The sequence below is a fragment of the Boeremia exigua genome (assembly GCF_020726555.1).
Source record: "Boeremia exigua strain MPI-SDFR-AT-0100 chromosome Unknown C7974scaffold_12, whole genome shotgun sequence".
Taxonomy (NCBI): Eukaryota; Fungi; Ascomycota; class Dothideomycetes; order Pleosporales; family Didymellaceae; genus Boeremia; species Boeremia exigua.
The window spans coordinates 927,265-952,128 of record NW_025763529.1 but is presented as its reverse complement, the minus strand read 5'-3'; the positions used below and the strand labels follow the sequence as shown (position 1 = coordinate 952,128).

Below are 24,864 nucleotides of genomic sequence, written 5' to 3'. Positions count from 1 at the left end.
GTTGATCGAGTAGAGGCGTTTATCAGACCTGACACATACACAATATCAAAGCTGCGCCACCTCTAAGGCTGAAACACCCTGTGGCTAAAGACTTGGGTAAGGCCTGACTCCTTCACCCTCCACCCTAGAACGCTGCACGGTCTACAGATGCGTGCAGTGTAGCTGGATACATACTTGGGCTTTGCTGCACGTCTCTGTATATGTGCAATTGCACGTGCAGGTGCAGACATAGGGTGCAGGGTGCAGGTGTCGGGTGCGCTCCTTCCTTCCAATCCTGACGGACCCCTGATATAGCTAGCATCTTAAGACACTACAGCCATATTTCTGCACTTGGAAGCAATCATACTTGAATTTGTGATGACATTACTTCAACAACTTGATGCATATCACCCTCTTGAAGTATGCCTGCAGTCACACATATATCACATAACCCTTATTGCGCGGTACGGTACCCTTCTGCCAGTCTGAGGTCCAGGCGCAGTACATGCCTTCTGAACTGATTTGTGGGGCGAGCGTGATGTGCGTTGAAACTGGATCTACACACTAATTTAGTTATACGAACAGATAAGACGCACCCGCACTTATCTGTGGTCCCTGCAAATCACAATTGCGCGGCAAGGAAATGATCATAATAGGTATAATACCACGCACAACCCATACTCTTTGCAAACGCTGTAGTGCCATCACACTCGTTCACCCACCTTCTTTTTGGCCGTCTGTTATTGCTTCTTACTTACTATTTTTGATTTCATTTTTCTGGTTCCCGCGCCGTTTATCCATCAGAATGCTCTTTCTCAACGCTTTGCCTGCCTTTGTCGCCCTTCAAGCCTTGCAGTTCATACCCACAGCCTTAGCCGAGTTCCGCGTAACCTGTTCTCCTTTCAAGCGTGAGCGTATTGATCCTATTGCAACGCCTGGCAAAGAAAATGGCCATATGCACACGTTCTTCGGCAACCGGGGCATTGGCCCGGAGATGCCGAGTTACGAGCAACTTGTCAACGGGTGCGGATCTTGCGGCATTGCAGGCGATAAGAGCGCGTACTGGGTCCCCACGCTGTACTATGGTGCGTTGTGACTGCTTGTACAGGAATATTGTGATGACGACTTCGCTTACTAATTTGACATGCAGTAACGAAGAATGCTACAGTCCCCGTGAAGGTGGCTATCTTCCACATCTACTACAATGGCCAGAACCCGAACCGAGAATCGTTTCCTGAGGACTACAACATCATCTCGCATGATCCCACTCTATCTGAAGAAGAGGTTAAGGCGCAGGGCGGCAATGGGATGAAATGGGTGAGTCGCAACAATGCTTAAGCGCTCTGCAGGGTTTTAACGATCACCCGCAGTACTTCGAGGACTCAGATGAGCAAAAGGAAAATTGGCAGCTTCCTAAACAGAAAGGCGGCGGCTGGCTCCGCGGCAACGTGCCGTTTCCGACGTCTGTCATTAAAGACGAATCCTTGGGTCGATACCGCGCCTGCACAGCAAACGATACTGGATGCTTTAACGTGTTGCGCATGTTCTTCGCTATCTGGTACGATCTGCGACACGAGTTCTTTGACTTCCAGGATGGAGCGTACCTGACTCTGTCCTCGGGCGGCGGTGAGTCTAGCCTATCCCTGTCCCCTATTTCCTAGCTGACTTGTTGACCTATAAGGCCACACCTATCATGGTGACTTCATCTATGGGTGGGAGCGTTCTTTTGCCTCTATGATTGTGCAGGACGACACAGATTACGTCAATGCCAATGGCATCCTACCAGTTGGCGGTGAGAAGTCAACAATCAAAAGCACAGAATGTCAAAGACAGGATGAGGAGGGTTTTACACTGGGGAAGCCAGACTGGGACGCAATGCTTGAAGCAAATGCAGGTAATGGCACAGTTGAGCTTGGCCATTACGGAAAATCCCTTACCATCACGAACGGGAAGAGCATGAATGCAACATTCAGTGGGAAGTGGGGAGACGCTGGAAAGGTTGACGCTGAAGCCTTCTCTGAGGCACCAGCTGCGTCCATGAATGAATCCAAGTCAGGAGACCAGCGCACTGCTTCGATCTATTCTTTGCCTTCGGTTGCCGCTTCTAGCGCCTCTACAAGCCACACAGCGTCTGTTGAGCTGCCTGCAGCCACCGCCAGCGCGATCACGACGCGCAAAGCTTTGCCAAGTGCCTGCAGTAGGAACAAGAAGATACACGGGCGCCGCCACTAAGGATACCTTGTGGGGATAGCTGGGGCAGATGGCAGAGATGAACATGCGTGCCAGAAAGCTATGGCAGAGGGACGGGAATGTTGACGCAACACCCGGGGTCTTGACGTATCTTCAAATTTTGAACTATCATTTGCGTTTTTTTTGATCTGCAAAAGCTCTCTGCAGCTGTACTACGGAGATGGCGGTTGAAAGCAAAAACGTTGCACATCATAATCAACTGCGAATGGCTCATCATTGGCACATACGTCTTCTTCACATCATCATAAGCGAGAGCGAGGCCTTCTGCAAGATACTACGCGAACGTCTTCATCAAGACAGACTGGACAAGTTCCGGGCTTGATTTTCCAAGAAAGAAGTCCATCTTGCAGATGCACACGGCTTATAACGCTTTGCCCTTGTAGACTGATCTACGGTTGGCCTCAGCTCACAATGTTAGAGGTTGGCGAAGCGGCGAGAAAGAACATGATGGAGCTGCAGCTGGAGTCAGACTTTGGCAAGAAAAGTTGGGGAGGAGCAAGATGGCAGGACAGACGACTTACATCAGAGGAAAGAGGGGAAGGGCGTTTGAAGAATCCAAACGTGCGCATTACAGAGCGAGCAGATGGGATTGGCGCCGCTATCGTTGAACAATTGAAAATGATAAATGACAAGGCAATAAAGGATATAGGGGGCGAGACAAACTATCTGCGTGATTGACGTGTTGTTACTATTTTCAAGTAGATGTTATACCATGAGCTTTTATGGCACGTTATTACTAGATGCCTTTAATGTCGCCTGCTGATAGAGATTAGCACTAGTAGGTTCTTTTGTACCAACATTCTCCTTATAGCCACCGCAATGAACGCAACAGTTTTGGAGAAAGAGTAGAGAGTGATCACGTCGCGAGGCAGAAACGTTGTCAAAGAAATCGACAAACTATGAAACCACAAAGTAAAATAGTAATTTCAATGTTAGAGAGCTTCCTACACCGTTGCGAAGCTTCCCGTCACTACCTCTGGCTTACTTAACAGGAGACAGCTTTACCATCCGCATTGAGGTAAGAAGCGAGAGTGATCTTGCTTCCACACTTGACAGATTGCGCGAACGTCTTAGTGTTGATCTGCGCGCCAGCCGGATTCGTGTGCGTGTTGTCATTAGGGAAGTATGTCTTAGTCTTAGTTGAACCCAGGGCCTGGAACGCAGCGACCGAGTACTTGGTGTGGTCGACATACTGCACGCCAGCCTTCTGCGCAACCTCTTTGGCGGTGGTGGCGAAGGGCCAGTCAGCCTTGAAGGTGGTGCCTTTCCAGCTGTTTCTTGGGACCATGCCTGAAATGATGGGTGTTGCGTTCTTGGCTTTCACGTCTGCGATCATCTTGCGGAGATACCAGCCGAAAGTGTGGACTGTCTCTTTGGCGCCTGTTGATGTGGTCACTACGACAGTTTCTTCGCCGCTGCCAGAGAGAGTGCCGCGGTCTTTCGTGTCAGTCGTTGGATCGGTGTCATCGTTGTGGCCCATCTCGATGATGACAAAGTCGCCAGCATTTGTCGAGGCTAGGAGAGATTTCCATTTCCCTTCGTTGATGAAAGATCGAGTGGATCGGCCGTTCACTGCGAGATTGCTCACGCCGATGGTCAGATAGTTTTTGAGGTAATAACCCCAGCTAGAATTGAACGTTAAAATCTGAATCCTGTTCAGTCGGGCTTTCTTTCGTACCCTTGCAGAACCGATCCTTCAGCGTAGTTTGCTGTTGTGCTATCAGAGCAAATGAGAACTTTGGGGGTTGCCGCCGCCGCTGCCGGCGCGGCTGAGACCGCAGCGACGACTGTGGTAAGAATTGCGAAAAGCTTCATGGTGAGAAGGAATGATTGCGGGACACGCGATGTCAGTGATTTCGATGATTCCCAGTTACCGGAATATCGAGGAGATGCAGGCAGTTGTGCAGTTGTATTTATACAAACCCTTAGCTTTCGGGCGAAAGGGCACCATACCAGGTCATGCCTCCGCTATGATAGAATTGTATGAAATACATGAAGCACAGGTTCGGCCAGATAGTATATTGGCAATGACACCAGGGGCGAAGTGTAAAGTAGGTGTGAGCACGGTTCGCTCGAGATCAGAAAATCCACCAATGGATGGCTGGGTGAGTGTTTCAAAGGGGGCTATAAATTAAAATTCGCGATGGGCTCCGCCCAATAGAGGTAGTATAGATGCAAAGACCATCAAACATGACAAGCTTTCCTTCCACATGAGTTTCATTATGCCGATTGCGTTACAAACAGTCTCCTATAGAAGACAACAATGGCTGTTGGCCGTTCATGCCTGTCGTTGGTGGAAGCAGGTAAGAGATCAGAGTCGATCGCTTGTCTTGAGAGGAGATCGCGGCAATACAATTCATAATGCACCAAATTGGGGACTTGGGTTTAGAAGAGAACGTGTCTCGCCTTTCTGTAGAGTAGAACGATTAAACATGACTCGAATTCCACACGGCATGATTACGTCACGGAATACTGACAACAACGCTTGTGATGTCTAAGCACAGGACATCGTGCAACAAGCATTCAACACCAATTTACACTTCAGCTGTACTGATAGATTACACGCTGACGAGTTAATCTGTCCCTGTTATCGAATGGTAGCATGGTTGATTATGCGGCTCTCATGATGGAAGGACCGAGACTAATGAAGCTAGTGGCACTGGTCTTTTCCCAGACAATGTACCCCAGCTTTACTCCTTACTTGAAGCAATTCTTGAGAAGCCTTTAAAATGAGCTCGCATGGCCGGTAAACCCCAGGTAAGAGGATATTCGTGGATACATATCTACTGTGTCAGGGGAAGAGTTGAGCTCTGCTGCTATTTGATGATCATCAATGCACTCTTGGAAGGCCTCCTGCTGACAGTATCGATATTTTCTCAGATTGATTTGCGCTACAACGTAAGACGTACTGAAAACATATCAACAACCTTGCAAGAGAATGAGTTCCTTAGTCACCGGCGTCAGACTGAAGAAGTCTCAGGACCACACCTCTACCGAACTCCAGCTTTGCCAGATTTAGCAAATGCATGTCGTAGTAGCTGAGAGTCGTGAGACATGTTGATAAAAGTACCAACTACCGAAATGCCCATAAGAAAAAACGCAACAGGGTGCTGATAAGCAATGAATGTTGCTGTCCACGCAAGTGTGGCATACAGTGGCCAGAAAACTCTCCACAGCCTGTCTCGTACATCTCGGAACTTATACATGAAGTGGTCGTGCTCTGAAGGCGACATGAAATTATCCCAACGCTTTCGGGAAGTTTCCATATCGAAATCTTTGGGAAGGTTGCTGTGCGCGTCGAGCCACGTTACCCAGAAAGGTGCTAACTCTTTCGAGCCTAAATCATAGGGGCTCTCGCGTTGTATGAAGTCGACCCATTTGTTCACAGCTACTTTGGCATCCTCGGCAGGGATTTCGAACCATTCATCATGTCTTCGATTGCACGACTCGCAGAAGTAGGGTCGACAGAAATCGGAAAGGTAACCTTTAATGAGAACTTCCGTTCGAATGTGAAGGTCCACTGGCCTGTCATGCAAAAGCTCGAGATTGGTAATTTTGCATGAACTCTTTAGAGATGACATGCGGGCTTCAATGTCCACGCTTCTCCCGATCTTACAAAGATGAGGTCTGCTCACATCTCCCATAACGTATATTTGACCCCTGCCTTCCTTGACAGAAAGCGGAGACTTGATATACTTTCGTAGTTTACTATGTTTTTTCGGAATGTCTTCAGGGTTGTGACTGGGCTTGTCCTCCGGTGCTTCTGGACTAGGCAGTTCTGTATCAGAACCATCCGGTTCCTCACTAGCTGCTCGATTGAAGACAGGAGATTCGTTAGGCAGCTCTTCGGTTGCCTCGTAAGGTGTGGCACTTGGTATTTTCTCCGCCTTGCTGGTGCTAGAGCTCTCTTTGCCGGCGGTCTCATTTAGAGAAAAGATTACTGGCACTGCTTGATCCTTGCGGGATGATGCCGTAAAGATATCTTCGGCTTCCTCGTCCTGTACTTCGGACGATGGCGTGTCAATGGCAATGCATTCCGGGTCTTGACAGACAAGTATATGTTTCGCTTGCGAAGCTAGGTTCTTGTACTTCTTTTTCCTCGTGCACGAATTTGGAGTGCTGGGTTTTTTTTTGGGTGTTGCGTCGTCGTCGTTCGCAGCTGAACCAACCACGGGTCCTGTTCCAGGAGCAGACTTGGTTCTCTTCCGAGGGACGGGCCGATCAGGTGAAAGAAACGAGTCGTCTCCCTGATCTCCTTGAAGAAGGTTCGGTGAACTTTGCGTCTTTGCATCCGACATCATCTGAGGACCTAAGAAAGAGCATTTGCGCTTGGAGGGGGTTGTGTCCACAGCTTGCTGGCGTGGAGATGGCTTAGTCGCTGGCGTTCTGAGGGTGTAAGCTTGAGTCGAAGAGCCTGGTGTCATTTTGGAAGTAGGTAGATAGCTACTGGGGGGATATAATGATTGTCATCGATGTTCTGAGAAACGGGAGTAGTCAGTGCTGCATAAATACAGCTGGGGAGATCGCAGGATCTCATACCATGCATGGAAATGCGACACACAACCTTCTGCATTCAGCCCTCTCTAGAACAGGGATGTTTACATTAGTGGTGATGGAAAGGGGCTGAGCTGCGAAATCAGGCGCCAAGGCTGAAACGAACCTCATCCATCGAACACGTGCGACCAACTTGTAAAGAATCTTGCGTTAGAAGACCCTCTAGCACTTCTTTAAACCTGATCTACACTTAGTGAAGATGCCTGATTGGCCAGGAAGGCATTGAAAGCCAAACTTTCTCTTCGGCATGAAGTTGACACTATCGGGAACGAAGCACTATGGCGAGGCCCTCAGCTGCGTTTCGCGACCACAGGTCCGAATACGAAATTAGATAAAGGTCCGGTACAATTGAGGATGGCCGAGTTTGGTCCTGATACGTGTGTTGGGGGCCAAGGTGCTGTGCCGCAAAGCCGCATTAAAGCCCCAAGTACAGGTATGTAGACACTTTGCCTCAATCACAGAACGCGTTTATCTGTCATTAAAGGTAATATCTGCGTAATCACAGTATATCTAATCATGAGTGACGTCCAGCCCATCGTTAGTTATCATTCCAGAAGGTGACTGCTGCTATCAGTCACGTCGCGCGTAGCACAACGCCAACAAGCGAAGTCTGGGGCTTAGCGCAAAGCCTGGCACCTTGAACATCGATTGCAGGCGGCAGGAACGACTCCGGGACGACCGAATGTCGCAATCGCATGGTTCCGGCCTAGGTCTCGATTTGGGCCGGCGCCTACTACAGCGTAGAGAGGAAGGTGTAGAGAGTCCTGCTAGTCCATGAAGGCAAGAGGGTCTGATAACTACTTAGACCAGACCGTACACTACTGTGCCATTAGTTGGAGCAGTAGTGGAAGGGAAGATAAGTGTTCGCGTTTGGTGGTTGTGAAGGATCACTAAGCGCATAAGACTGGGACACATGAAACCCAACATCTTTCCCCTGCATCGTGCAGCTCGGCAAGGATCCAACGTTCCTAATGTAGACTGAACGACTGAAATGGGTGTCACCCGATGATGCTGTGACACAGCCTCCCGTCGATCGAAGACTATGTAAACGCGCTAGCGTCTTCTCTTCATACACCGTGTTAGGAGAGTCGACGGCTTGCGTCGAATTCAATGTGACATTTGCTTACGCAGCTCGTCTAGCCAGTGTATCACTAATTCACTATGCCGCCATTGTATAGATGCCTTTTTGTATCCACATACGCCAACACAACACCGCTATGCAGAAAGGCACTAACACGCGGTATACGCCAGCAAGGCTCATACGCCTAGAATCGCACTACTTTTTGAAAACGGTAGCCTCGCTCCACCTGCTCGTAGCCTTGCTCTTGTACTCATCTTTAACTTTCTCATCACTCTTCCACTTGCCCAGTAATGCCAGCCCCTGTTCGGCCTCCTCAAATGTGATACTGGAAATTTCCAATGCCTTGATAAGATCCGCCTCGTTCTGGCTCTTTGCATTGCTGTCAAGAGCGTGACGGGTGGCGTACGCGGCTTGGAGGTGGGAGGCGCTGTCGGAGTGCTTCTTTGCAAAGTCATCGTTGTAGGCTTTGAGATCAGCGTCGACAGATGGTGTGGTGAAGGTGTCCTTGATAACCTGGGAGACCTCGGCTGGGAGATCGGTGGCTTTGCTAACTACGATTCGTTAGTGGGTGGCGGTGCAATTGATGCGAGCATAACTTACGAGCTTGGCGGAGACGCACACTCTGCTCATGCGCCTTCGGGTTCTCAGGGTCGAGCTCTCGCGCAGCTTGCAGACATTTCAGGGCAAGCAAATACTTCTGGCTCCTGAGGTAGACCTCAAATCCAACGTTCTGCGCCTCGACGATCTTTGTGCTGAGCTCAAGCATAGGCTTCAAGAACCTCTGAGCAGCCTCAAGCGGCTCCTTTGTCTGCAAGAGCTTCTCGCCCCTGGGGTCTGTGTCCTCCTTCTTCTTGTCCTCATCGTCTGCCTTAGCAGTAGCCTTGGCAGCAGCAGCCGCTTTCCTCTCGGCCTCCTCCTTCTCCCTCTTCTCCCTCTCCTTCTTGGCCTTCTTCTCGGCCTTCTTACGTTCTGTAGGGTCGAGCTTGCTAAGATCCACCTGGTTAGGGTTCGCCAACTTGGGGTCGTCCGATAGTTGGAGATAGATGTTGATGGCGTTGACAGCCGCTCGTGTGAAGAAGGGATGGTTGCGGAGGTGATCTTCCCACTTGATCATCTCCATGTATGCGCGAATCTGTCCCTTTCGTAGCGAGAAGCTGTGGAAGTCGAACTGGTCCTCGTGCCAAACATCGAAGATATCTGCTATCGCAGTGAAACGCTTCAAAGCCAAGCCCAGATTCTGCTGACGTGCGTACGCCTCGCCATCTTCGAGGAGGTACCACATGCACTGCATGTCGTGTAGGTCACCCAGTGGACCGCCAACCGCCTCGTTCCTTGTAAATTTGCTCATTGTCGCCAATGCCTTTTCGTTCTCGTCGGCGCGCAATTGGTACTTGGCGCACTTTGTGTTGATGTATCGGTCGCGCTCGTCAAGTTCGCGTGCGTGGTTGATCGTCTCCGCGGCCTTCTTCACGTCGCCGGCATGCTTCTGGATGCGTGCCTTCGTCTGATGGTAATCAACAGATTTGGGGTCCATCTCGATGAGTCGGTCAATGTACTCATCAGCCTTCTTGAGGTCGCGACTCAGAATGTAGTTGTAGTGCTGCGCAAGGAAATAAAGCACAGACTGCTCGAAACGGTCTGCCTTGTCCCCGTTTGTCTCCTCAGTAGCGGAACCGTTCGACTTCTTCTCCGACTCGTACCCGAGGACCAGTTCTTCAATGATGGCTTTCTTCTCGGCATCGGCGTACAATGCCTTGATGTTGGGGAATGTTGAGGGAACGCCCTTGTTCAGCTTCCAGCGAAGGTATGAGTCTGCAGACACTTTGAAGGCTTCACCGGACAAGAAATCCAGAGGGATGCGCCTGCTCGCATCGTTGCGGTTGTTTTTGTCGGCGTACGACTGGTAGAGCTCGGCCAGCTTCTCGATGTCTGCCTCGTTTTCGCGGCTCAACCCGAGCGCCTTCTCGAGTCCATCGAAGTATGCACGATACTCGCTGTTCCTGTCCAGCAACTTCCGATATGCCTGCTCAGCTTCCTCGTTGCGCCCGAGATCCAGCAAATATTTCGCCCTCAGCTCATACGCAGATGTGCGGTCCAGGTTGCTCTTGATGATCTCGTCCAGATGCGTAAGTGCGCGCTCGGTATCTCCTGACTCAGCAATGATCGTGTTCTTGTAGAGAACAGCTTCGGAGTGCTCGATGTCACCTTTCGGCGGTGGCTGCTTCAGCGTCTCTTCGTAGGTCTTTAGAATGTTCTCTGCTTCTGTCAGATTGCCTGCCAAGTGGAAAGCAACGGCCAATGCAGTCCAGTTCTGTCGCAATTGCGGGCGTTCCTGCATCATCTTTCGCCTGCTCTCGATGTAGCCGTCAAAGTCGCGGATCTGACATTGGAGCAGGGCGAGGTCGCGCAAAATATTCAATGAGCCAGGTTCTATCCGCAGCGCGAACTTGTATGCCTTGATCGCCTCCTCGTAGTTCTTGACTGATCGCCACAACAGCCCATAAACGTGCCAGCAGATGTGCGATTTCATGTCGTTTCTCAAAGCGTCCTTGCAGAGTGCAAATGCTTCGTCGCCATGGCCTTGCGAGTTCAAAATGAGTGCCTTCATGGCCTGTGTATCGCCATGGGAGGGGTGCTTCTTGAGAATCTGGTCGGCGGCTTTGAGGCCTGGCGGGGTCAGCAGTGCACGCTGGCGCTGTTATGTATCGACGCACCCTTCTTATATTGTTTGCCCTCATAGTATTTGACAACGGAGCGAAAGAGCGTCTGCTCCTTGCTGGGCAATGGCTGCGGCATTGTGGTGGTGGTCGGTGGTTAAGGTAATGTGGGCGCTTCGACAATTCGCACACGAACGTTTCGTTCGAAATCGGATCGATCGAGTGGGTGCGATAGCAGGGGCGCAATCGGTAAATGACTGTGGCAATGCAAGATCAACAATAAATCATTGCGCCAGGGACTGAGACAATAGGAAAGTGACCGCGTTGAGTTGTAAAGTACGTTACGTCGAAATTCAAGCTCCCCGCTGATGTCCGCAGTAGCGCCCGCGCTCGGAGCACGTGCCTGAGACATTCACCCCACATCACGGAACATGCTCCGAACAGTGAACTGCTTCAATGAGTTGTAGAAGATGCGCACTATGTCAATCAGAATTATGCACCAGGGTGTTCTCAATGAAAGAAGGACAGAAGGTTTTAATTTGACAGGGGTAACTACATCTTGATCTTACTACGCAGTGCGTATATAGCTCGTACATGACATACAATTCGTTGTGCTGTCACTTTGCAGTACGACCGGACCTACGCCGCCCGTCTGGCTCTTGTGTGTCAACCTCCTCCTTGACTTCCGTATTTTTGTTGTTCTTTGCTGGTGCGTCGGTAGATTCTTTTGATACAGCCTTTTTTTTCTTCGGCGCCGCACTCGTCTTCTGCTTCTTGGGAGCAGATGATTCCTCAATGTCTTCATCAGACTCGTCCTTGACCTCGTAATCGACCTGCTTTCGCCCTCTCCTTGGCCTATTTGCTGATGCCGATGGCGCAGCTGCTTCACCATCCTCGACCTTATCCACTTTAGTCTTCCTCTTCACGCTTTTCTTCGGCTTGACTTCCGTCTCAGCCTCTTCACTGCCATCATCAGCAGACTCAGACACATCACCGGCCACAGCTGCTGTCTTCTTCTGCACGCTCGGCACGACTGCAGACGTGCGTCCGCCCACCGTCAAGAACGTGATCTTTGCACCGTTCGGTAGCTTGCCACCAGTCTTCTTGCCCTTGTCCCACCGGTATTTCATGAGCCAGTCCTTCGGAAACTTGTCTGACTCCGCAAGTGCGTCCACTGCTGTATCGCACACGTACATGATTGCATCATGTAGTCTCTTGATTTGTTCGTCGCTGAAGGTGTTGCTGTACTGTTCCGGATGTAGCTTCGCTTGGTACATTGTTTCGTCAGCAACCCAATTGCCGATTCCAGAAATGTTCGCCTGGTCCAGTAGCAACGCCTTGACTGGCACTTTCTTGCGTCTCAGCAACTGCGTGAGCCACTCCACGGTCAGCACGTCCTTGTCAATGACTGGATCCGGCCCGTTCTCCTTCAATGGCGAAACTTTTCTCATCTCATCCGCTTCAGCGTCAATCAGTCTGCATCTCCCCAGCCTTCGGGGATCTGTAAAGGCGACCTCGCATTTTGGCTCTCCCTTCAAGTCTAGCACGAATTTCCAGAACCGCGGTGGCCAGTCTGCCTCTTCTTTCTTCGGTCTGTAGTATGCGCTTGTATCATCGTTGCTGAACCTGATCCACCCAGTCATACCCAGATGCATGAGCGGATGTGGTTTTGATTCCATGATGAGCCAAAAGTATTTTCCTTGTTGGCGCGCGTCGAGCACCTTCTTGCCGGTCATGGCGGTTTTGAAAGCGCTTGCTGAGGTACCGACTTTGCCGAAGAGAAGGTCATCTTCTTCTGCACGAACTGATGCGATTGTGCGACCCACGAGGTGCTTCTTAAGATAGTGCACTACCCGTGATACTTCTGCGATCTGTAGCCATTAGCCTTTGATTGCTCTTGAACATCTTAGAGCTTACCTCAGGCATCGTGACTGCGACAATCGAAAGGTAAGATCAATGTACAATGTCGAAAAGTAAGATCAATGTGCAATGTCGCAAGTACAGGATACTTCGAGCCAGACGAATGAAGATGGATGACTGAGAGTCAAATTTGGTGATTGATGTTTGGAAAAGGAGCAATGACGACTTGACTCTCCAAACTACGCGTCGCCCCGGCGCGTCCTCACGAGACCAGCCGCCACGACGTCATTGGCCAATTCGACATCCACATCCATCACATCCCACAGCAGCAATGTCGTCTAGAGCGCGCCATGTGCTCATCACAGGTGGCAGCCGAGGCATCGGTCTAGCCATCGCCCAGGCCTTCGCAAAGCGTGCATACCGCTGCACGCTCGTCTCGCGCTCAGAAGAGAATCTCAAGAGCGCGGTTTCTACTCTCGAACCATCATCAGGATCGCATCGCTATCTTGCAGGATCCATCTCAGCGCCAGACTTCTGGTCGACTACGCACTTCAAAGAGCAGGGCCTTGGTAAGGGCGAGGATGCGTCGAAGATTGATGTATTAGTGAATTGCGCGGGGATCACGCAAGCAAGACTTTTTACAACAACGCCTGCGGAAGATATCCAGGACATCGTCGATACTAATCTCACCGCGCTTATGCTTGGTACTCGGTTTTTGCTGCGTAACAAGTATCTGTACACGACTAGTAGATCTCGTTCAGAAGCCGATGTAGACTTCACGCCTTCTGTCGTTAACGTGTCCAGCCTGCTTGGCTCAAGTGGCGGCTACGGAGCGGTTGCGTACGCAGCGAGTAAAGCAGGGGTGTTGGGATTTACCAGGGCACTGGCAGCGGAGTATGTAGGACATGGGGTGAGGGTGAATGCGATCGTGCCGGGTTATGTGGAGAGCGACATGACAAAAGGTATGTTGCGACGTCCATTCCTTGTGAACAAGAGCTGACGATACCAGACTTAAATGCGTCACAACTGAAGGACAGGATACCGCTCAAGCGGTTCGGCAAACCAGAAGAGATTGCAAGCGCAGCATTGTTTCTCGCGGAGAATCAATACGCGCATAACTGCGTATTGAATCTGGATGGTGGACTATCTGCGGTATGAGATTCTGCGCCAGGTATAGACTGAAGCGCGACTTGAGCTGTTGATCCCTTTCCAATATCTATATGAGAGAGCAAAAGCAGACATATTGAGGTATACCCATTCCAAAACGCCGCCAAACTTGCGCCTGTGCTGATGTAATACAGAGGGTATCCAGAGGATGGGCGCATCGATGCTTTGTAGACCATGGGAAACATGTAAGATCGCGACGGAGCAGTCCACGAAGTTTGCGTAAAGCAGAGAGGCAAGCAAGATGTGCGTTCTCGCAACAACTCAGTCAAGCTCAATCACACCGTCTTCCTTCTCGTCTGAGATCACCAATATGTCATCAGTGTCCATGACCCGCTTGCCTTCCATAACCTTGCCCTTTTTCCTGACAAGATCATCTTCAAGACTAGCCTCGTCTGCCGTTCTCTTGAGACCGGTACCTGTTCCATTCGTGGTGCCATTCGCGGTGCCATTTGCGGTACCATCCGCATTTGCGTGACTTTGGCCGTTGGTTGCAGGGGCTGCGATAGGCACGGTCGTCCTAGGTCGGGTTGCGATCTTCAGATCTTGGAGCAGGTTGATAGGCTTATCTGAAGATGGAAGCTCCTTTGCGACAATCGTAAGCTGTACGTTGACCTTTTTGTCCTCGTCTGCATCGTCTATAATGGTGACTGAACTGTCCGTCACAAGTCCGAGCTCGCTGAACGTCTTCTCCAGGTGTGCATCCTCGTCAGCATCATAGAGGAGATCGCCATCCTTGGTCACGCTGAATTCTTCGCCATAGCCCAACTGTGTCTTGAGCACATCTTCGACAAGGTCATTGAGCTTGGCACGTCCTATGTCGACGATCAGGGTGACATGGGTGACACTACAGGTCGGGCATTCTGGGTTGGGTGCACTGAGTGTCTCTGGAGCAAGCATTCGATCAGTACCTCGCCTGAGAAAGACCGATTTGGCCTGTCGCTTCAGCTGTTCGGGATCGGTATATCGCAAAACTTTGAATGCTTGGAGGACGCAGAGACCTGCAGTCATAGCGTTGGTGGTGGCAATGGCAGGAATGATGTTGCCAGCCATTTCTACGGGGATTTGTCAGTAATGTTCTCCACAACGTTGCAGCTTCACCTACGCTTGATCTCGAACTTCGAACGCATTTCGATGCCAAAGATGGCTGCTCGAAGGTTGGCACTCGCGACCACGAAATCTAGAGTGTCTGTGTCATCTTTGTCGAAGCTCAGTACGGGAACTGAGTTTCCGACCTCGGTCTGCGCGCGCTCTGTTTCCAAACGCTGGCTCAGCCTGTTGAGACTGTCTACAAAGACTGCGAAGTTCTCTGCAACACCCCATGTCTTCTGGTCATCCGACAGCAGGGTCTGCGCGGGAACGTTGGCCTCTTCTGACAGCTTGTCGAAATTCAGCGCAACTGGTGCTCTCTTGCCCTTCCACATGTCTTCCATGCTGAGCAGCCGTTCGATGTCGTCTTTGAAAACCATCTCGAAGACAGCACGTGGGAAATCCTGCGAGCCCATCTGCTCTCGCACACGCTTCAGCTTTGTCGCCTCCTCGCGCAGCTTCGCGATTTCAACCGCGTCATTCCCTTCTTTATCTAAGCTCTGATCTAGTTCTGGCGAATCGTCTTCGGAGATGCCAAACAGCTCGGCGAACAGGTATGATTTCCCCCATACTATGCAGTGAATGAGCTGGGACGGCGTACTTCGAATCGTGCACGTGGCAAAGACTTTCGGCGTTGGCTTCGGCACGCAATCGTAGCACTCTGTAAGGCTCTTCTTAATGACTTGGACATTGCCATTGAAGCCAGTGGTGCCACTCTCGATAAGCGGCACGTTCGCTGCCAGACACATCTTATTGACATGTCGGCGCGCATCGATATTGTCGAGAGCGTTGAAGACGATATTGAAATTCTGGAACCATGCGACATTGAACTGCGGGTCCTTGATATTGTCGTGGTAGGCTTCGATCGTGACGTTGGGATTGAACTTGTGCGCCGACTCTTTGGCAACCTGCTGTAGTGTCAGCGCATGCGCTGTCGCCTTTCTAGAAGCCTCAATGTGCACATACCAGCGCCTTCGACTTCTTGATGTGCTCGTTGCGGAACAGAAACTGGCGGTTGAGGTTGCTGAGGTCGATGGTGTCCAGGTCGACAATGTGGATTTCGCCAAAGCCGGTAAGAACAAGGTTCTTGAGCAGCTCGCAGCCGATGCCGCCAGCTCCTACCATGAGGACGCGTGACTGCCTCTTGTCAGTGACTCGATGTTGTGTTCTTGGTGTCTCAGTCGCACCTTCTTGACCAGGCCATGGAGCGTGCCGCCTAGGCTCTGTTGCGCAAACTTGTCGCGTGTCATTGCGGTGACGGGGTGGAGTGGCGAGTTGGGTGTGGAAGTGCAGGTTGCCACGGCATGCGCGACGAGGTAAGAGCCGCCGGGCGCGGATAATTGAAGATCTCAAGGTGAGAGGCCCGACGTCAGTCTGTAGCGCTGATCCACCCCCGGTCGCTAGAGCCTCAACGCTAGTGGCTACGCGAAGCTTTAACGCGCGCGAGTGAAACTGCGCTCACCAAGTCACATGTTCGATATCAGAATCTGGAGGTGGCTAACGATTAATTTTCATCGGGTTCACAAGAGCGATAATAAATCATTTCCACAAGTGGTCCCTTCCTTCATTGCATCGACTTCGGTTCCTGGCGCAACCCGGTTCTAGAAAGCAGCGTCAAAGATCGCGATGTCAGACGACGAGGTTGACCATGAACTACTGGACTTATTACGGAAGCGATTCGGAATAGGTGTCCAGGATAATGGGCCGCCAGAGACAAAGGTACTCGAAAGTGCCGAGAACATCTACGACAACAGCACCGATGTGGCAATCGACATGCGCTCGACCAAAGTAGCCGCCCAGTTGGTTCTTGACGAGATGGAAAAGCGAGAATACAGTACTAAAACTTGGTCGGCTCATGAGCTGCATCCCAAATCTAAAGACGAAAGCACAGTCAACTTCATCTTTACCATGGATCTCTTGAACTTTAGCTTTTGGAGTGAGAAGAGCGAAGATGAGAGATTCGCCGTTGAGTACAAAGATAAGAGGTGGACGGGCTATTGGGGCCTGGTCGCTGTGCTGCAGAGAGCACTGGATGAGGGTGTTCCAATAACTTCACCTGAATTCTGGATCGACGAGGTAAATTGCACAGACGAGGTACTCAAGAACGCATTCCGCTCGGTGAATGATGAGCAGGCACCGATGCTCGACCAGCGCATTAGGTGTCTCAGAGAGGCAGGCAGAGTACTAGACGAGGAATTCGATGGTAGTGTTGTGACACTCGTCGAAGACGCCAAAAACTCAGCAGCTGGGCTGGTCAATCTACTTGCTGAGAAGTTCACATGCTTTGCGGACGAAGGCACATTTGAGCGCAAAAAGGTTCGGTTTCTCAAGCGCGCACAGATCTTTGTGGCTGATCTGTGGGCCGCTTTTGACGGCGAGGGCTATGGAGAATTCAATGACATCGACAAGATCACCATGTTTGCAGACTACCGCGTTCCACAAATACTGCACTCTCTCGGAGTTATGTGGTTTTGCCCTTCGCTGGAAGCCAAGATCCGGCGCCTCGAAGTTATGGAAAGTGGACACACGTGGGAGATGCAGATTCGAGGTAAGTGGGCTGTTCAATGTTTGCGACCTTTTCAAAGAAAACTCACTTGAGAACAGGGTGCAGCATATGGGCAGTGGATTTGCTCCGACGGGAGATGTTGAAGATCAAGCCTGAAGCGAAAGTCAATGCGATCCTCATCGACTTTTTCTTATACGATTTGGCGAAGGAGAGAGAAAAGGAAGGTGTTGAAACAATACCCCACCACAGAACAAGGAGCATATGGTATTGAGGCATCGATATTCCCACAATGTGAATAATTATATGGATCGTTGACATTATCGACCAAGTTTGCTACATTTACATCGATGACCGGGGCTTACAAGATGACTGGTATCATAGATTCGCAGAGGAGATTCAGAAATGTAACAACGGTATGTTGTAGCTCGATGGCCTTCGAACTTATTCTTGTGTTGCTATTGCTAGTGCCATGAGAAGCCGGGGTGACGTCACCTGCTCTCTTCCCCTCACCAGTGCTTCATGTTGCACATTGCGCATGCCTCTGCAGGCAACGTACCCCAAACACGTGTTTTCTGGATCGTTCGGCAACTAAACTTTTTTGTATTGACTCCACACGTATACTGAAGGTTGCTCAGGAATATATCACAAGCCTGCAGATTTGTCGGCGTCCCAGCCTGACCTTCAGCGACTTCTCTATCCTCAGACCACGGCACATGCCAAGTCCTTGGCATACTGTTGCAGTGACTGTACTCTTTGAACACTGCATGTTATTGCTGACACGTTCCCGATAGCGTTCCGGTCCGATTTGCTCACCGATCTTTTCTTCGCCCCCTAAAATCGCTATAGCGCACATCTGAGCTCAGGGTTTGAAATATGGATTGCTGATCTGGCTGGCAAGAGTTTAGTCGGTTTCTTTGGAAATGGCAGAAGTACGATACATACCGATTTAACGAAGGCTTAGCTGCACGCGAGCTCTTCGCTATGTAACACGCGCTGTGCTACCATCTCCCAGCATTCCGGGACAATCCTAGAATGTAAACCTCCGTGCTGAGGGGACCACAGCAGCCGCCAAGTCCTGATTGACAAGAGATATGCTCCTTTCGATGCCCAAATACGCCACTGAGGAACGTGTGCGACTACCCCCTCAATGTCAGTGACTCCGAATAGAAATGGTCATCGAAGACTCTCAGCCTGATCACCCCTAAAAAGGACACATGAAGAACTCTCTGAAAGAGCTCCCAAAACTACCAGTCGAGTGTGCAGGTATGAGTTCATCAATTGGCGATATTCGGTCTTAGGGGGAGCCGTTGGCTGGATGGATACTGCTGTGCTCTGTTGCCTACTAGTCTGGATTACAGAGAGGCTACACAAGCGAATTTTACTGGTACAATACAAATGGGCTGTGTTTGTACGGTGAGAAACGCTCTGACCTGCATTGTGTAAATCTAGCTAAGTCTGGACCTTCGGCGAACTGTGCGAGAGGACATCCATTGCTTCGGGACCGGCACGTTCTACTGGTTTTCTTGGGGAGCCACACTTTCAGGATGGGCTTAGATCTGTGAGATTAGGGCTGTGCAAATCTCCAATCCCTCATCATTTCTTTTCAGCTGTCGGTCCTTTCCGTCTCTTCGATGTTCTCAATCATGCGGCTGTTTCTCCCCCTCGTATTGACGATTGTGACAGCCGCTCAGCAGGATCCTATTCAGGACTTTTGCCGACGATATCAACACCAAACCTGTGTGATAGACGATAAACTCTACATCGATGGCGGAAAAGTCCATTATGGTGGATTTGTGGAAAATGGAAGCATCGCGCAGCAAAGTAAGCATGCGATAGCTATGCGTTTGCACGTCGCTCACAAATAGACCCTCGACTCCTATGGGGGAATACCCTAGCCACCGATACGGAAACCGAGTTTCCCCAATTGTTTAAGAACTTATCGAAGGTAAGCTTTGCATGATCAACGAAGCTCGATCGGCGACTAAGATCAGATCAGGAGTCTGAAGTGCCTTCCGTGAGCGGCGGTGTACTATGGCCCGACATAACCAACAAGTTATTCTATCTCTTTGGCGGGGAATACCACGATATCTCGCAGGTGCAGCAATTCACCAGCCTTTGGTTTTTTGACATTCTTTCCAGCACCTGGAACCGCACGACTTCCTCTGCGGCTCAGACCGGCATCTTATGGCCAGCATTCGGATCAGGTACAGTTACGGAAGAGGGGACTGCATATTACTATGGAGGCTATCTGGGCAATAAAACCACTCCCAAATGGAGTGGAGAACCCATGATGCTCTCGTCGCTAATATCCTACAACATGGATACTCACATCTGGTCCAATCACACATATGATAACATTGCACGAGCCGAGGGGATACTACAGTATTTTCCAGCCTCAGCATCGGGCATGTTGTTATATTTCGGAGGGGTCGAGACTGGAAGTGATGGCAGAGTGCGATATGTGAGTCGTCATATCATTATCTGGCCAATTGTGCTAATCTTCCTAGGCGAACATGAGCGTAAGATATACGATACTACTGCCGATGTCATCTGCTTATAACCAATTAGAGTATCAGGATATTCGACATAAACGAGAACAAGTGGTTCACGCAGGTTGCAACTGGATTTGTCCCTTCTCCGAGGCGTGGGATGTGTGCTGGTCTAGCTTGGGCAGTCGACCACTCCTCATTCAACGTGTAAGTGATTAGCTGGGCACCATGCACTGTAGGCACTGACATTCACAAGTTACGTTCAGGGTGGCATTGGTGAAGACGGAGCTACATTCGGAGAGACGTACATTCTGACAATACCGTCCTTTCAATGGACACTGGTAGACCACCCAGTAAACACTTGCAGGCGAAATACTTACATCTCTAGATCTACCCAGAACCGAGTCGCGTCCCAAATACTGCAACAGGAAAAGGCTGGTCGTCCTGTAACGTTGTGCGAGGAATGTCACAGATGATCGTTCTTGGTGGCTACTTCGCCAACACTTCGTTCGTGGATTGCGACGTACCTGATCACAACGGACAACACGGCCTTCTGCTCGGGCAGGAGAGCGCAGAAGTCAAGCGGCCGCAGACCCAATGGTGGTGGCGGCTCATGCCCGAATTCAATGGGTATCGGGTCCCCGACAAGCTTGTCTCGTTGGTCGGCGGCAAGTAAGTTCTCACTTGTGCCAGCCTAAATCAATGGAACTAATGGATTCATAGTACCAGTGGTCATGCCACAATGACAACACCTGTACAAGGCTGGGAAACCCCTCAGCTCTCAGGATACTTTCTGGGCATGAAGCCGGCTGCGTCTCGAACAGCCACAAGGCTGATCCCGGCCACATCAACGGAATCGAACCAGTCAAAATCTAGCGGTCCAAATACTGGTGCTATTGCTGGCGGAACCATTGGGGGCGTTGTCGCACTTGCCAGCATAATCGCCATCGTTTTCTACTGGCTCCGTTACAAGCGTCGCCAGCAAAGTAAACACAACACACCTGAACTTGACCAGAACCACCAAAGAGCGGAGCTCGATGGTCCTGCTGTATGCGAGAAGCCTGTGACAGATGTCAATGTTCTGCATGGCGGCACTGTGCCTTGTTCCATGACGTCGACACCGTCTCAAGTCTCGCCACCACTTGTGCCAGCATCCTGGCGCCAGGACTCTCCTTGCGCTGAGCTACCAGAGTCCACGATTTCAGCTAGTGTTGAACTTTCCGATGTCAGAAGTCCGACCACCGGCGAGCCCCCAAATTTCATGCGCCCAGTCTCTCGTCATGATGGCACCTGATTTAGCATTGTAGAGGCGGGTCACCCTCAAATGTACTATTCTTCGACGCTACGTAAACCGAGGATATGTTGAGACGCAGGCAGTAATGATAGCGGAAGGGCGCCAGCCGAAGTACAGTAGCCGAAGGGTATTAACCGAATCGCTATCGCGATGAATTGGGTTACAGGGTATATAAACAAAACGTTGATGATTATAGGAAATAAATACTTTCTGTTGAGTGTGTACACTACTTGTAGTTGGGCTGTTGATGGCGCCACACTGCTGCTGAATGGCTACATTTTTGTCACTTGCCGACGCAGCTTCGGAGCCTTGAAGCAGAAGATAGTCTTGAACATTATTACAAAACGTTTCCGGAAAGGGGATTTCGTGTTAAGAGAATCCCAAAATATCAGCCAAGCTTTACATCGCCTGAGATTCCTTGCCTTTGCTCATCAGTCAAATCAATGTCAAAAAAATCTTTCAGAGCGTCCACACGCTCGTCTTCCGTAGTACATTCTTTCATGACCTCCCGAGAACCACCAACAGCCTTTCTTATGGTATCCTTGAAGAGAGTGGTGTTCCCGACGATTTTCTCTTTTGCCTCATCCATTATCATTGTCGTGCTTGTGACATATTTAGTAAAGAAGGACTTCCCATTGGTGGATGTATACCACGACATGATCTCGTAATCCTGAGGCAGGAACTCCGTCTCGGTGAAGCAATAAGTCGGCACCCAGACGTCCTCTTCGTCTCCCGCCGGATCGTGGCAAACATCGTAGCACCATAGCTTGTTGGAATGATCCCCATACGACTCTGCAATAGCGCGAAACTGTAGTCGTATCTTGCGTGGCGCAATGCTAGTCGTTTCAAACCCATCCTGTAGCGGGTAGGGCAAGTTAGGACCCATGCTGCCCATGCCTACATCAACGACAAACCACTGATCGTCAAATCGAACAAGGTTAAGCATGTGATTCCACCCGTCATATGTTGCAGCCTGGTTGCGCCGAACCTCTGGATAAGGACTCATGGCTCGCGACACGCGGCCTCCACAGTTGCGAACTTCAAAGCCAAGGGAACGGAGAACGGTCCCGAAGAAGGTATTGTTCTCCATACATCTCCCACCGCGCCGGTTGGTCACGATCTTCGTGTAAAGATCTGCCGGGTCGAGAGTAATGATCCTGTGCGCGGAGTAGTGTAGTTCCAAGTTCTCGAAAGGCACATTGCAGACGTGATGCCGGGTCAAAGCCTGCAGAAATGGAAGTCCGTGCTGCTTAGTGATGGAATAGGATTTGTTGGACAGTAAAGGCGAGTCGAGGTATTTTTGTGGAAGCTGGATTCGAGCAAAGTAATCGTGCAACTGGGCTGCGCTGTACCGTGGGCGATCCTCATCGCTGAGCGGTAGCTGGGTGAGGGAGGTGGGTAAAGAAGCACTCGTCATGTTCGGCAAGTATGCAGATTTACTTGTGATGGCTCGGACACAACAGGAGACGCAAGATACAATGCAAGAGCTTTTATAATCCTATCAGACGAAGCATGTGTATGTAAGACGTCTCTTGCTGACCACCATTACATGGTTCTGCGGCGATGGCGTTGAGCAATCGGCATCAAAGGGAATAAAAGGTGGGGCAGCGGAAAGGCGGGGAAAGCAATCCGACGTCCCCGGCTCGCCGCGGACGGCCTAGCGTGATCACCTTGCATTCGCCACAACGAAGCCAGCGTCTACCCACAATCACGTAAAAGACAGATAGATGTACCTCCAAGTCAAGAAGAATGATGCTACGAATTTGTACAGGGCAGCCAGCCACTGAGTATATACACGGTGATGCGACCCTTCTTGTTGCGGGAATTAACCAGCTCACGCAGCAGAATTGGAGTTATCAGCACAATCGAAGGTCCTGGCAATGAACCCAGATGCGAATGCGTCCCGGATCGAAACAGCGACAGAATACCTGTACAATGTTTGTTAGCTTGAAATTCTGACTGGGTTTGTGTTTACAACTTACGTTCCACCAACGATCATGTACAGGCCAAGAAGGCAGATGAGTGCGTGGAATCCAAACCTCGCTTTCTGTCCCAGTGTCCCAGATCTGTAAGCTCTGAAATCATACATCCACAACAGCGTCGGATAGACGAGGCTGAACGGCGCGAAACACAGCGACCCGGCCAGTCCGAGCAAGAAGTTCAGGATGGGAACAGACTGCGCAATGACGAAACCAAGTATGCCGAGGATAACATTGATGCCGAGCCACGTCGACCAGTGAACGACAGTGTTCGCCTGTAGGTGCTTTGAGTCTCGGAGCAACCGGACAAAAACGTATTTCGCCGCGACATGTTGGTAGATACCGACACCTATGATCAACCCAGGCAACAAGAAACCGTAGGATATCTTCTTGAAGAGGGGACCGGCAGAATCGAGTGCGGGAACCGAGAGCCAGATGCCACAGTATCGGTATATGACCATGGAGAAGACGACATACAAGATGCCGACAAGGACACCAGCCCAAAGGACTGCTTTACGATACTCTCTGGGGTTGCGCATTTCCGAGATAACAGGAAGAAACATCGAGGAGCCGCTTGCAGCGATGAAAAGGTTGGCTGTTGATACCATGCCGACGACAAAGGTAGGGTACGCAATAGCTACGAAGCCAAGATCAAAATCACCACTTGGTGGCGCCGCAGCAGGGCGGTCTTGACGCGCAACAGCGACAGTGAAAATGAAGATTGCGGCGACAAAGGTGGAAAAGCCGAACCAGGTCAGCCAACCAAGTCGGGAAAATGTGCGGATAGAGGAGCATATTGTGATCATGATCGCAGACACGAGAGCAAACACTACAGTGCAAGCTCCATGTTCCGACAATGCATTCAAGGCAGTTGAAGTGGACACAATGCCTCCAGCTGAGATCAGAATCTGGGCGACGATGATCTGAGCTCCAACCAGTTCGCGGCCGACGCGTCCCCAGAGAAAGCCCATCATGTCAGCCAGCACTGCACTTGGGGTCAGCGTTGGTAGTAGTAAAAGATGAGAACCAGGGCTCACTGTGGCATTCTGGATGATTGTTGCGGAAGACGCCCAAGAGGACGGCGGTATCTTGCACGATGCAGTCAGTATATGCCTCGAAAGTTCTCGGTATAGTGGAAAGTATGACTTACATGTATTTAGAGCGACCCATGCTGCAAGAGATAGACCTCCACCCACTGCTCCGAGCGTTGCAATGGCATTCGGAGTACTCAGGATACTCATTGCGAAATTGATCTTGAGAAAGACCACAACGGCTCGCTGCCAGCTGACGGTCCTGAACTCAACGCCATCGACATTCCTCTGGAAGATTTCGAGTGCTTCAGGGTCTTCAACCTTCATCGTCTCCACCTCACCCGTAGTAGAGTCGGATGTCTTCTTGATCTCCTGCGCATGGCTTTGATGCTCTGAAATATCCGCAAAGGTTTGAGGCGCCATTCTTGTGATTAAAGAGTAGATGAATCTGGCCGAGCTCTCACTGGTATTGATCTAATGCAGATACATATATTGTTAAACAATGATCCGGCTTTCACGATATCCGGTGGCTTAGATACGAAGCGGGGTGTCGGGTATCATCAGGGATAACAGCCCGCACAATCACTGGTCTAGTCGATACGCCTCGACTTCGCTGATAAGCGCAAATGGGGTTTCTTCGTTTAACCAGGACGTTTCTCCGCCAAGTTCCTATTGGAGCCCCAAAATGCAAAACACCAAGGGCGTACTGTCTCCAGCCCCCGTAGCGATCAAACGATGCACAGCCCTGCTCCAAGCATTGTGAACGCCACACTCCTGCTCGTAAATTTGTAGACCCCAGCTTTTGGTTTTGGTTAAATGTGGTTAGCTTCGCGCCTAATTTCGTTCCCGCTCATCAGCGCTCTGGAACTTGAGTGGATGCATCACCTACGCACGTTGACTCGCCAATACCCGGGTCTCTGACTGGACTAGT

At 50.6% G+C, this 24,864-nt stretch overlaps 10 protein-coding genes across 10 annotated transcripts; 4 read left to right on the top strand and 6 right to left on the bottom strand.

Annotated features, from left to right (window-relative positions):
• Positions 1 to 784: 784 nt before the first annotated feature.
• C7974DRAFT_417344 (uncharacterized protein) lies at positions 785 to 2,211 on the top strand (the record flags this gene model as incomplete). Its single annotated transcript, XM_046144067.1, has 4 exons — positions 785 to 1,064; positions 1,130 to 1,296; positions 1,350 to 1,605; positions 1,661 to 2,211. The coding sequence occupies 4 exons, from the start codon at positions 785 to 787 to the stop codon at positions 2,209 to 2,211; spliced, it is 1,254 nt and encodes a 417-aa protein (XP_045992788.1).
• A 762-nt stretch (positions 2,212 to 2,973) lies between these two features.
• On the bottom strand, positions 2,974 to 4,202 carry C7974DRAFT_475515 (rhamnogalacturonan acetylesterase). The gene is made up of 2 exons (XM_046146647.1): positions 3,908 to 4,202; positions 2,974 to 3,854 (listed from the first exon to the last, which is right to left on the bottom strand). Exons 1-2 carry the CDS (start codon positions 4,042 to 4,044, stop codon positions 3,215 to 3,217), a joined length of 777 nt encoding a protein of 258 aa, XP_045992787.1. The 5' UTR covers positions 4,045 to 4,202; the 3' UTR covers positions 2,974 to 3,214.
• Positions 4,203 to 5,219: 1,017 nt separating this feature from the next.
• Positions 5,220 to 6,653, bottom strand: C7974DRAFT_428104 (uncharacterized protein; the record flags this gene model as incomplete). Its single annotated transcript, XM_046144587.1, has 1 exon — positions 5,220 to 6,653. The coding sequence occupies one exon, from the start codon at positions 6,651 to 6,653 to the stop codon at positions 5,220 to 5,222; it is 1,434 nt and encodes a 477-aa protein (XP_045992786.1).
• A 1,406-nt stretch (positions 6,654 to 8,059) lies between these two features.
• On the bottom strand, positions 8,060 to 12,447 carry C7974DRAFT_437042 (NMDA receptor-regulated protein 1-domain-containing protein; the record flags this gene model as incomplete). Its single annotated transcript, XM_046145164.1, has 5 exons — positions 8,060 to 8,415; positions 8,465 to 10,531; positions 10,579 to 10,640; positions 11,143 to 12,392; positions 12,439 to 12,447. 5 exons carry the CDS (start codon positions 12,445 to 12,447, stop codon positions 8,060 to 8,062), a joined length of 3,744 nt encoding a protein of 1,247 aa, XP_045992785.1.
• A 207-nt stretch (positions 12,448 to 12,654) lies between these two features.
• C7974DRAFT_403377 (uncharacterized protein) lies at positions 12,655 to 13,411 on the top strand. Its single transcript, XM_046142825.1, has one exon. It carries the CDS (start codon positions 12,713 to 12,715, stop codon positions 13,379 to 13,381), a length of 669 nt encoding a protein of 222 aa, XP_045992784.1. The 5' UTR covers positions 12,655 to 12,712; the 3' UTR covers positions 13,382 to 13,411.
• A 398-nt stretch (positions 13,412 to 13,809) lies between these two features.
• C7974DRAFT_466190 (ubiquitin-activating enzyme E1 3) lies at positions 13,810 to 15,991 on the bottom strand (the record flags this gene model as incomplete). The annotated part of the gene is made up of 4 exons (XM_046146316.1): positions 15,822 to 15,991; positions 15,601 to 15,771; positions 14,651 to 15,542; positions 13,810 to 14,600 (listed from the first exon to the last, which is right to left on the bottom strand). Exons 1-4 carry the CDS (start codon positions 15,882 to 15,884, stop codon positions 13,810 to 13,812), a joined length of 1,917 nt encoding a protein of 638 aa, XP_045992783.1. The 5' UTR covers positions 15,885 to 15,991.
• Positions 15,992 to 16,043: 52 nt separating this feature from the next.
• On the top strand, positions 16,044 to 17,628 carry C7974DRAFT_403375 (uncharacterized protein). The gene is made up of 2 exons (XM_046142824.1): positions 16,044 to 17,182; positions 17,239 to 17,628. The coding sequence occupies exons 1-2, from the start codon at positions 16,261 to 16,263 to the stop codon at positions 17,409 to 17,411; spliced, it is 1,095 nt and encodes a 364-aa protein (XP_045992782.1). The 5' UTR covers positions 16,044 to 16,260; the 3' UTR covers positions 17,412 to 17,628.
• A 1,155-nt stretch (positions 17,629 to 18,783) lies between these two features.
• C7974DRAFT_320262 (uncharacterized protein) lies at positions 18,784 to 20,923 on the top strand (the record flags this gene model as incomplete). Its single annotated transcript, XM_046138746.1, has 7 exons — positions 18,784 to 18,961; positions 19,006 to 19,085; positions 19,137 to 19,601; positions 19,709 to 19,836; positions 19,886 to 19,970; positions 20,018 to 20,301; positions 20,353 to 20,923. 7 exons carry the CDS (start codon positions 18,784 to 18,786, stop codon positions 20,921 to 20,923), a joined length of 1,791 nt encoding a protein of 596 aa, XP_045992781.1.
• Positions 20,924 to 21,129: 206 nt separating this feature from the next.
• Positions 21,130 to 22,521, bottom strand: C7974DRAFT_403367 (arylamine N-acetyltransferase 1). The gene has a single exon (XM_046142823.1). It carries the CDS (start codon positions 22,338 to 22,340, stop codon positions 21,312 to 21,314), a length of 1,029 nt encoding a protein of 342 aa, XP_045992780.1. The 5' UTR covers positions 22,341 to 22,521; the 3' UTR covers positions 21,130 to 21,311.
• Position 22,522: 1 nt separating this feature from the next.
• Positions 22,523 to 24,852, bottom strand: C7974DRAFT_403365 (transmembrane amino acid transporter protein-domain-containing protein). Its single transcript, XM_046142822.1, has 4 exons — positions 24,053 to 24,852; positions 23,940 to 23,990; positions 22,906 to 23,887; positions 22,523 to 22,851 (listed from the first exon to the last, which is right to left on the bottom strand). Exons 1-4 carry the CDS (start codon positions 24,354 to 24,356, stop codon positions 22,758 to 22,760), a joined length of 1,431 nt encoding a protein of 476 aa, XP_045992779.1. The 5' UTR covers positions 24,357 to 24,852; the 3' UTR covers positions 22,523 to 22,757.
• Between the last annotated feature and the right edge of the window lie 12 nt (positions 24,853 to 24,864).

Coding starts and splice junctions, on each gene's coding strand:
- C7974DRAFT_475515 (XM_046146647.1), bottom strand. CDS start 4,044: ATGAAGCTTTTCGCAATTCTTACCACAGTCGTCGCTGCGGTCTCAGCC. Junction 3,855..3,907: donor GAAGGATCGGTTCTGCAAGG/GTACGAAAGAAA, acceptor GTTCAATTCTAG/CTGGGGTTATTACCTCAAAA.
- C7974DRAFT_403377 (XM_046142825.1), top strand. CDS start 12,713: ATGTCGTCTAGAGCGCGCCATGTGCTCATCACAGGTGGCAGCCGAGGC.
- C7974DRAFT_403375 (XM_046142824.1), top strand. CDS start 16,261: ATGTCAGACGACGAGGTTGACCATGAACTACTGGACTTATTACGGAAG. Junction 17,183..17,238: donor GTGGGAGATGCAGATTCGAG/GTAAGTGGGCTG, acceptor ACTTGAGAACAG/GGTGCAGCATATGGGCAGTG.
- C7974DRAFT_403367 (XM_046142823.1), bottom strand. CDS start 22,340: ATGACGAGTGCTTCTTTACCCACCTCCCTCACCCAGCTACCGCTCAGC.
- C7974DRAFT_403365 (XM_046142822.1), bottom strand. CDS start 24,356: ATGGCGCCTCAAACCTTTGCGGATATTTCAGAGCATCAAAGCCATGCG. Junction 23,991..24,052: donor ATGGGTCGCTCTAAATACAT/GTAAGTCATACT, acceptor GCATCGTGCAAG/ATACCGCCGTCCTCTTGGGC. Junction 22,852..22,905: donor TACATGATCGTTGGTGGAAC/GTAAGTTGTAAA, acceptor AACATTGTACAG/GTATTCTGTCGCTGTTTCGA.